Source organism: Oncorhynchus keta, chromosome 4, assembly GCF_023373465.1.
Source record: "Oncorhynchus keta strain PuntledgeMale-10-30-2019 chromosome 4, Oket_V2, whole genome shotgun sequence".
Lineage (NCBI taxonomy): Eukaryota > Metazoa > Chordata > Actinopteri > Salmoniformes > Salmonidae > Oncorhynchus > Oncorhynchus keta.
In genome coordinates, this window is record NC_068424.1 from 44853076 (window position 1) to 44864461 (window position 11386).

General features: G+C 40.6%; 1 protein-coding gene across 2 annotated transcripts; it reads right to left on the bottom strand.

Moving 5' to 3' along the window:
• Window positions 1-1595: 1595 nt before the first annotated feature.
• Window positions 1596-6783, bottom strand: LOC118375527 (C-X-C motif chemokine 14-like). Of its 2 annotated transcripts, none has more exons than XM_035762123.2 (4): window positions 6468-6783; window positions 5538-5643; window positions 3779-3892; window positions 1596-2965 (listed from the first exon to the last, which is right to left on the bottom strand). In XM_035762123.2, exons 1-4 carry the CDS (start codon window positions 6532-6534, stop codon window positions 2950-2952), a joined length of 303 nt encoding a protein of 100 aa, XP_035618016.1. In that variant the 5' UTR covers window positions 6535-6783; the 3' UTR covers window positions 1596-2949. The 2 variants fall into 2 exon arrangements, with proteins under 2 accessions (XP_035618016.1, XP_035618012.1); XM_035762119.2 differs by having other exon boundaries at window positions 1596-2968; window positions 6468-6781.
• Between the last annotated feature and the right edge of the window lie 4603 nt (window positions 6784-11386).

An 11386-nucleotide genomic window follows, 5' to 3' on the forward strand; every position in this document is an offset into this window, starting at 1 on the left:
TTTGTTTTATTGGTGGCCACAGTATTATATGTAGTGTTTGTGATGCAGACATTTCTGCATTTCTCAAATCAAAATCAAATCGCATATTATTGGTCCATACATATGTTTAGCAGATGTTATTGCAGGTGTAGTGAAATGCTTGTGTTTCTAGCTCCATCAAGTGCAGTAATATCTCACAATACACACAAATGTAAAAGTAAAAACATGGAATTAAGAAATATTAAGATGAGCAATGTTGGAGTATGGAGTATACATATATAGGATTGTCCAAACTTTTGACTGGTACTATATATATATAAAAACGATTTTCTACGTTGTAGAATAATAGTGAAGGCATCAAAGCTATGAAATAACACATGGAATCATGTAGTAACCAAAAAAACAGCTTCACCTGGAATGCTTTTCCAACAGTCTTGAAGGAGTTCCCACATATGCTGAGCATTTGTTGGCTGCTTCACCATCACTCTGCGTTACAACTCGTCCCAAACCATCTCAATTTGGTTGAGGTCGGGGATTGTGGAGGCCAGGTCATCTGATGCAGCACGCCATCACTCTCCTTGTTGGTCAAATGGCCCTTGCATAGCCTGGAGGTGTGTTTGGCCATTGTCCTGTTGAAAAACAATTGATAGTCCAACTAAGCACAAACCAGATGGGGTGGCGTATTGCTGCAGAATGCTGTGGTAGCCATGGTGGTTAAGTGTGCTTTGAATTCTAAATAAATCACAGTGTCACCAGAAAAGCACCTTCACACCTCCTCCATGCTTCACGGTGGGAACCACACATGCGGAGATCATCTGTTCACCTACTCTGCATCTCACACAGACACAGAGGTTGAAACCAAAAATCTTAAATTTGGACTCATCGGACCAAAGGACAGATTTTCACCGGTCTAATGTCTATTGCTTGTGTTTCTTGTCCCAAGCAAGTCTTTTATTATTGGTGTCTTTAGTGGTTTCTTTGCAGCAATTCGACCATGAATGACCCAAACTGCTACAGACCTATATCTATCCTACCCTGCCTTGCTAAGGTCTTCGAAAGCCAAGTCAACAGATTACCGACCATTTCCGCTATGCAATCTGTTTTCAGAGCTGGTCATGGTTGCACCTCAGCCACGCTCAAGGTCCTAAATGATATCTTAACCGCCATCGATAAGAAACAATATTGTGCAGCCGTATTCATTGACCTGGCCAAGGCTTTCGACTCTGTCAATCACCACATCCTCATCGGCAGACATGACAGCCTTGGTTTCTCAAATGATTGCCTCGCCTGGTTCACCAACTACTTCCCTGATAGAGTTCAGTGTGTGGTTGCAATGCTGTGAAAAACAGAAGTGCTGTACTAGAGTACAAATGTATATTTTTTGCATGGTGACATGGTGATTATTTTGAAAAAAAATATCCACGATTGAGTTGCCAGCATAATATCCTGCTGCTGGAAGAGAGCTAATCCCATCCCAGTTCATTGGGGAGCACATAGCACCTTCTATGGATAGCCTAAAATATCAATCCATATGTTGTCTGAAAACTCAGATGTGTGGAGTAAAAATATCTTGATTTAGTAATTGAGATAAAATATCAAGGAAACAATGAAAGGGCTCTTTTCAGACAGTTTTATTTTTTATTGCTGTGCTTGTTGATTCACACTCCTTGGAATATTTTGAATGTGTGCTTGGTGAGTCAGTCCAAACACAGATACTTAACATTTGTTACCGAATGAACATTTAAATAGCAAAACCGTAACACAATAAATTACACTAGAAAGTCTTAGAAGAATTCTCACAAAAAGAATACAACATTTATATGTATATATTAAACAAGAGGAATGCACATTCTTTGAAGTAAATGTATATCGAGCATTCTGTTTGGTGAAATAAAAAGTAAACTGTCATTGTAGCAACGTATATCAATAGCTTACAAAACAGTCACACCTTTTCAAAGGTCATCATTCAAAAAGTGTTGGATAATATCATGAACATGCTCTATAATTAACCACTTATGAAACAATTTCATGATTGAATGTCTTGATTCTTATGAGGGTTACAATGAGAGATTCCTTAAAATGTTTTTTTTTCCATAGGTAATGAAGACTTTCTTCTAAAATTAAACATGTCGATGAACTCCAGTCTTTGTAGAATACACCATAAGAAAACATCAGGACAAGGATACAAATGAGAGTAAATGGGAAACTTCATTGCTGTTTACAATTGTTCATATCAGGTACAGAAAATATGTCTTACAAGATCTAAATGAACAGGTTGACTTTATATACTGCTCATAATAAACTACAACTTAATGATTGCATATGGGAATGGCATGGCACCAATGAAATCTAAAATGACTACACATTGACCTGGGTGTGTTTTTCTTGTGTCCAATTTCTCTTTGAATGGACTCAAATTTACAAAATTACTGACATACATTTGCGTGCTTGGTCTGAGTAATTAATAATTCCCTTCACATTCCCTACACATGTATACAGTATGCTGTGTTTAACACTTCTGGAAGCACACCAAGGTACAGAAGTACCAGTATACAATAACAAGAATACCATGACCCCTTATTGTTACAAGACATCAACATACAATAGTCCTTGGAACAAACAGATGGTTCAAGGGCAAACATCTATCCAAAAACATGGGCCAGATTCATCAAGGACCTTTCTCACAGCATTTCCTGCATTATCCTATTCCACTGGTAAACAGCATTGAACGTTGGCATTGGAGAAATACTACCATTATTACAGTTGAAATGACTTAAGTGAGTAACAATAATTAGCCTGATGGCCAACTAAAACGGCACCAGCAAACTAGAAATCTCTTATATGCGTGATAAATCTCATTCCAAGACGAAGTACTGATTGCTCAGGGATTATGTCTTGTACTTCATAAAAACAGTCTTATTAATGGCGTTTTTTTTCCACTTTTCCCCCTTTGTGCACATAATCCATGGTTTAAGCTTCATACACCCTGCTAAGAGAGAAGGGAAAATGTTGTTAAATACAGCCAAATATACAGTACATGATTACTTAGCTATATAGATTCCTATAACCATACTTTCCATAGCGGGAGAAGCTACACGGACACACCTGGTGCCCAAATTGATGACGGATGTCGCATTGTGAGAGTCGACGAATGGATTCGGTTCAGTCAAATGTGTGTGTAATATATATATATATATATATATATAAAAAGTAGCTAGACATTAAGGCCAGTTTTTTTTGTGAGAAAATCACTACAATAAATGTACCTTAGCAGTCACCCTGGCCTCTAGTACAAACTGTTCAGTCTATCCATATTACCGGAGCTTCATCTTATTCTTTGTATTTCTATGGCAGATTCGCAGCTACAATTTATGGAAAACACTTGGAGATAATAGATGGCGAAGTGAAAGATAGTGGTTTTCCCTACCCATCTGTGGTGAAGTTCCCTAAATGCTTATGACAAATCCAGCTCCAGAACCAGCCATAGCCTAGCGAGCTTACTAATATTTTGAATATGCTGTAGCAACAGATATCATTAGCTAGGTAGATAAGGTTAGCATGTTAGCTAGCTACACTGACAGCTGTCAGTTACTTATTGTCATTTCTCCACTCAATGTGGAAATCACCACAACGTTCCCACCCCCAATTCGTGAATATGTATTAAAACAGCCTGCATCATTCTTCGGAGGTAGAACCTAAACAAGAATTTCAGCTATAGGATAGAAATTATATCGAAATACAGACAGTAATTGCCCTCTGGTGGGGGCCATTCAAATCATGGAGTGGGATGACCTCTCACCTATGCTTATCCTTCCAGATCCGGAACCACTTGACCAGGTTTTTGGTACTCTGCAGTTTAGGGTGCAGACAGTACTCCTGACCTTTGAAGCGCGCCACGTTCTCCATGGTGACACTGAAGAACAAAAGGAGAGAGCGTAAGAGAAACCAGCTAATCTACATTACAGGCTTTAAAAACAGCATTGGGTATACATGATCTCGGAGCCTGGCTAGATGAACCCATTGACATTCAGAGCAGCAGTTGGAGAGACCGTCTGTATGGCATTTTTGAGCCAGCCGTGACATGTGCTGTGTGGTGTCCAGAGCTCTGCAGGGGTTTTTCAAATCAATCTCTTATAGTTAGTCTGCTTCTTAATGAATTATTCACCTGCCCAGCCAACAGAGGCCTTGGATCATTTCTAACTCTTGGTTGGAGTTGGAGGCACTGCTGTGACAGTGGAGGTGGCCCCGCAGAATGTTAAATTCTGAGACGTGAGCCATGCCAGCCAACAGAGAGAAGGGGCACTGTTTCCGGAGCCCGCTGAGTCTCATTTTTCACTTAGGTCAGTGGCCAGCAGCCACTATTTTATGCAAATAGACCAGCTTTAACTGTTTGGTGTTCAACTAAAATGTATCACATTGGCCCCAGGGTATAAGATCAGTTTAATGGTCCAAGGAGCCAACAAATCTTTGTTGGATGGACCCTAAGGCTTTTTGATAAAATCAAGAGCAATGTAATGTAATCCATGACAGCGGGACAAAAAAAACATTTGAATTCATGGTTTGGGTTTTTCTGTTCATGGGAACACATCTATGCAATACCTCAAGTGAACTGCAGATGGCGAAAGAGTATGTGATTATTATTTTTTATTTTTTTACAAAAGTAAGCACCACTTCCACTGAAAATGACTAACGTGAGATCAGCATCTATTTTGGAAAGGGAAAGCAACAGTATAGGGAAATTCAACTCCATTTTGAACCCTTAGAAAGTCACTCATATCTGAAGAGGTAAAGCCTATTGATTTCTCCCACCGGAGCAGCATCTGTTGTCAAACTGGGAAAGCTGTTCCGACTGTGGCATCTGGTGGAAATCACGAATTTCCTGGTTGCAAAAATTCTACACGGGTCGCTCAATTTCAGTTTGTGAGAGACAACAAGCACTGAATAGTGTAGAGAATCATTGTACCATCTAAATCTCAGTGAAATATATGTTTAATAACAATAAATAGTTTTTACAGCTGTTTTTACAACTCAACTTTCATTTTGGTCTACCGACTTCAAACAGATGTACAATGATTCCCTACACTATTCTGTGCTTGTTTTCTCACAAACTGGAGCGAAAAGTGTGGAATGTTCACAACCACGAAATGACAGTGACTTCCACTAGACAACAGCTATAAAGTCCAGCAGGAGAAATCAATAGGCGAATATCACAGCCAATCACAACACTGGCAGGTAAGTAATACTGTGAAACACTATCCTGCCACTATTAGTTCTAGATATACACTATTCAAATTCCAAAAAATACTAAGTGTTACACCTTTAAGCTAATAGATTCTCAAAATATCCATTCAGATTCCATATAAATATATGAAAAGGTCAATCAGCTGCTTTGATATATTATGAGATTAGAAAATTAGAGTGAATATTTATTAAAAAGTTTGTGTATTTGGTAAACAAACTGAATAGCACAAGGAGTGACTGACATCTGAGACAAGAGGACAAAAGCATTGTAGGAGAGAGAGAAAGCAGGATAGAAATGATTCACAGAAATGACTCACAATATCATCTTCTCTTGGCAGAAAGGATGTTTGGGTTTGATCTCCAGCTTTTGCACATCCTTGTAGCGAATCTTTGGCCCTTTTCTTGTGCACCTGCACTTGTAGGCTGTACAAATTAAATAACAGACATTACAATAAAAGAGGTCAAATGAACACGTTGGTCTGAACGTTTAACCATCAGTAGATCTATATTTTCTAATGAGAATAACGGATCAGTTATGACTTTCGACTTCACAGTGTCAGGCGTAGTTCTTAATTAACCTGTATGAAAAACGAACAAAGAGAACGATTGAATAGGACTGTAATTGTAAAACATTCAACTTTGTTGTTGTCTCCACTGTAAATCAAGGCTTGTGGATTCACACCGCCACTGGGACTGTTTAACACGCATGCAGGTGGTCAGGTGAACCGCTGTAGCAGGCTTCACTTCTTACTTTGAAACGTGACCCACATCTTCAATGCTCCCTCATCAAAAGTCATCTCCAATTCAATTCAATTCAACTCATCAACCACGCGAACCAAACAAATCAGATAAAGAGCAACGCATAAAATGCTAACAACCATCATTCATTTGGTGAAATGTAAAACCTTTAAAAGGATAACATTTCTACAACGTCGCCTGGCTTCAGACTGTGGCTGAGTGGTTAACGCAATAAAAACGAACAAAGCGACAATTGTACAAAACAAAAACAGTAATATAACTGTTATGAACAACAATAGCCTATACGGTTGCCAAAAGGGAGTAGATTTGGAGATTACAGGAGCATACATTACAGGAGCAATTCGGCTGCACGTTTTTTTTTTTTTTTGACTCATTACCATCAGATTAACATGTTTAACGGCTGAACACATACTATTTCCGATAAGTTTCAATTGGGTCTGGCTCCTTCACATAAGTTTTACATTGCTCAAATATAAATATATATTTACCTTCTGTGTGGAGGGAATATAAGGCAATAACTAACAAAAGCAACGCTGCTGTTGTACAACGATGCATCTCGTCTGCTGATAAGGAACCTCAAATCCGGACCTCCCTACTAGTTACCCCAACGAAACCTCACTCAATCGACAAGATCTTGGTATTCGCTCTTTAATTTGAGGAGCTGACAAGAGGAACAATGTTTGATTTCTATTCTTCCGAATACTCTTGAGTTTTCACCAACTCTGTAGGTCCAGAGAGCTCAGATCAGAAACGTCATTCAGACTTCACGCTGCTTGCCGTCTTTCCCAATATGTTGTTGAGCAGCAGCTTTTAAAAACCCTCTCTGTCCCATCTCATTACCATGCACAGCGAGCCAACGAATCAAACACTCGTACAGGAGAAGTGGGATACATAAAAGAGAGGGTAATATAAGGGGAAGAACCCTAAAGGAGTGGAAGTTTAGATACCAGTTGATTAGAGTTACTATGCTGATTATCAAAGTTGCCTGGGACAGAGCGCAATTTACTCAAATATTCTAACAATGTAAGATCATTTGTGCATAGCCCAGACATTGCCTCTGATTTTCAAACATTTATATTCAGGCTATTCAGATTAATTGAATCTCCTGACTTCAGACCCTAGACATGGCATGATTGTGGGCAAACGTCTTATAATCACAGTGGTGGTGAAATAAATATTACATTGGGACCATCTCCGGACTTTCTGGCAATTTAGGCACTTTAGAGGTATTGTTTAAGTTCTTGAGAATAGAAATGGATGGGGATACATTTGTACTCAATTAATTGTCACCATTCTGTTTTCTTCCATAAGGTAAAACAATAGAGCGCTGGTTTATTTGAGAATCTATCAAAAACAAAATTATTGTTTTCAAAAGAGGATTTTAAAGTCAGCTCACTGAAGCCATGGTTCTTATAAAGTCCTAATGAAAAGTGACAGACTGTAGATGTGTTGGTAGATTGTGTCTTGGTTGTAATTATTATTATTGTTGTTATTATTTTTATATATGAATATTTTTTGAATCAAAGTTATTTGGAACATTTGTGGACGAACAATGTTAGTAGGGTGACATGAATGAATGCACCCATTGGTTCTTTGCAGATTACCACGCAGAGGAGTTCCTTGTAAAAGATAGTCATGAGGAGAACATTTTACCCCACCCATTCATGCTACAATAATTTTGGGAACAAAAAGCCTTCATCAGAATATACCCTTTTGCTCTTCAGCCAATCCTCTCATCCCATCTTTCATCACTCATACCAGCCTCCCTCTTTATTCTCTCAAAAGCTGTGTGGAAAGTAAAAAGTGAGCAAATGAGATGTGAAGCAAACCTTACGTCATCCTTTGCAATCACAACGTAACATTTTCCCTGCTTGACTTGATGCTGATCACAACGTGAAGACGTTGATGAAGATGGATTCCAATCAATTGGATAAGTCCAAATCAATTACAGTTGATGTTTGTTGACCTGGTTCATGCATCTCCAAAGAAGGTAGTGATATCTACTCCATCCATTCAGGATGGATTTGAAGGGAAAATGAGGTTGTAAGTCGGTGGGTTGTTATCCCAAAAGTAAAAAATGTCAAATACTACAGAACATTCAACAGAGCATCAGTTGAGCACTTTCCTTGATTAATCCAAATGATTTATGCTCCAAAAATAGCTGTGTTTACATTTATCGGTTACACAAGGTGCACAACTGTTTATGAAATTATAAACTGCCTATCTCATAGAAACACACCTGTATTGTGTCTGTGTGCTTTTAGTACACTTGGCAATGGCCTATCCCAGATCAAATTCACAGCCCTAAGTAAACTTTATCCCAAAGTCAAACATTTAGTTCTATTCTCTGTCTTCCACTGGATGCGGTGTTGGGACTGATGGAGGGGCCCTGCCAGAGATAATAGCCTAAATGCAGCCCTTCGTCTGCCAAGAGACGGTCATGCCATGAAACCCAAACAGATCAGCCAAGCAACGGTTCAACGCTCTGGGCTCTCAGCAGCAGCAGCAGCAGCAGCAGCAGCAGCAGCAGCAGCAGCAACACCACTAAATAAGGAGACAACCCGCACACAGCATTGTCATATGATGTGGCTCAAATTGCACCCTATTCTTTACAGAGTGCACTACTTTTGACCAGAACCCAAGTAGCTCACTATATAGAGAATAGTGTACCCATTTGGGAGGCAGACAGTCTCTCTGACCTGGGGAGTTGGAAGGCAAGGCGGGGAGATATGGGGGGGATGGGTTCTGTCTCTCCAAACATTTGTTGTTCCAGTGAAGGCAACGATTTATCAAGCCTACACAGTCCATCTCGACCACAGACGCCTGCTTGCTGACCGCAAAAAACACATTGGTTCACATTGATCACTGACAGACTCCCCTGTCAGGCTTCCACTGGGACAGCACCAAGGCCTACATGTGTGACATCATATGAGCCTGTGACCTTCTGAGTCATTTTGAGGAAACACAATCAACTCCTGAAGAGGAGAGCTGTCGGATACTCATCATGTCTGATCCTGGTGATGGAGCCTCACTGATATACAGGGTCTGTCTCCAGGGTCTGTCTCCAATCAGAGTTGGCCATGTGGGTTGAGCCGCCTCAGACATCATTGAGTTGATATATGCTATGTGACTTATGCTGGCTCTCACCCCCCATGGATGACTTCTGTGATGACTGAAGCTCATTTACTGCATTTCTACACAATAAAACTAGTGAAAATTCAAATTGACTCCAGACATTATTACCTTGGCTGCTGTAACTTCATTCACCTCAGTCAACAGGGGACTTAACATTTTACAAACACATGTCATACAGCAATTAGCTGCTATGCACTATCTCAACACCGGGATCAAAAACTCTAATTTAGTTTCATGTCAAGTTAAACATCATTTAGCTAGCCATCTACAGCCATCTTCCTCTGCACTGTTTTGCGCTGTTCACTGCATAGCTGCGTCGAAGCACCATCCATAGTCCTAAAGCCAGCCAGCTGGGCAAACAGCCTTCCCTCCCTGCTCTGAGCCTACCGCATGGTCCTAAAGCCAGCCACTAATACCGCTGCCCTGCATTTCCCTTTTAATCTTGATTGGAATGATTTGTTGGTGTTGAGCTAGGGCCATACCCAATTGACCCCCTGGCTGCTAGCCTACATTCATTTATACGGTGCAGTGTGAGTCCTGGGAGATATGAGTGAAATCAGCATCATGGCTGTGGCAGTGTGGACATTGGCAGGCGAATAAAGACGTTGGAGCCCCGTTCTAATTGGCCTGGGCCAGGAAGGGCCATAGATCATCCTGTCTGCGTCTCAAATGACACCCTTAGGGCCAATAGGGCTCTGGTCAAAAGTAGTGCACTATAAAGAGAATAGGTTGCCATTTGAGATGCAAACCCTGTCTGTCGGGGGAATTAGGGAGCAGGCCCTTGACTCTGCGTGATAGCCTTGTCCTCTACTGTGATTGGGACATTAGTTACCCCGGTGCCCAATATAGTCCAACAGGAGCCGGCCTGGTCATGCACCACACAGTGATAAGAAAGGCACGGTTCTACCTGGCAGCTAAAGGCATGCAAATCAGAGAGAGGGGGGAGAAAAAGAGTGAATAACATAATACTGGCTTGTGTTCTAAATTAGATTATATTAGGACAGGATATAATTAGATAACATGTAATTGTGTATTTTTATTTAATTTAATTTTTTTAATTAACCTTTATTTAACCAGGTAGGCTAGTTGAGAACAAGTTCTCATTTACAACTGTGACCTGGCCAAGATAAAGCAAAGCAGTGCGTCACAAACAACAACACAGTTACACATGGAATAAACAAACACACAGTAAATAATACAATAGAAAAAGTCTATATACAGTGTGTGCAAATGAGGTAGGATAAGGGAGGTAAAGGCAATAAATAGGCCATATTACAATATAGCAATTAAACACTGGAGTGATAGATGTGCAGAAGATGAATGTGCAAGTAGAGATACTGGGGTGCAAAGGAGCGAAAAAAATAAAATAAATAACAGTATGGGGATGAGCTAGTTGGATGGGCTATTTATAGATGACTATGTACAGGTGCAGTGATCTGTGAGCTGCACTGACAGCTGGTGGTTAAAGTTAGTGAGGGAGATATGAGCCTCCAGCTTCAGTGATGTTTGCAGTTCGTTCCAGTCAATGGCAGCAGAGAACTGGAAGGAAAGGCAGCCATAGTAGGATTTGGCTTTGGGGATGACCAGTGAAATATACCTGCTGGATTGTGTGCTACGGGTGGGTGCTGCTATGGTGACCAGTGAGTTGAGATAAGGCGGGGCTTTACCTAGCAAAGTCTTATAGATGACCTGGAGCCAGTGGGTTTGGCGACGAATATGATTTTATGGACCACAAAATGGTTTAATTGCAATTTGATTATACAAGTTATTTTGTTTATTGTGTTACATATTTGTACAAAACATTAGGAACACCAACCTAATATTGAGTTGCAACCTGTCTTGCCATTGGAACAGCCTCAAGTCTGGGCATGGACTCTACAAGGTGTTGAAAGCATTCCACATGGATGCTGGCACATTTTGACTCCAGTGCTTCCCACAGTTGTGTCAAGATGGCTGGATGTCGACTCCTGTGGCGGGCCGGGCGCAGTGAGCGCTAACCAAGGTTGCCAGGTACACAGTGTTTCATCCGGCACATTGGTGCGGTTGGCTTCCGGGTTGGATGTGCGCTGTGTTAAAGAAGCAGTACGGCTGGTTGGGTTGTGTATCGGAGGACGCATGACTTTCAACCTTCGTCTCTCCCGAGCCCGTACGGGAGTTGTAGCGATGAGACAAGATAGTAGCTACTACAACAATTGGATACCACGAAATTGGGGAAAAAAGGGGTTAAAATTCAACAACAAAAAAACACACACCAAAAAAAAGATGGCTGGAT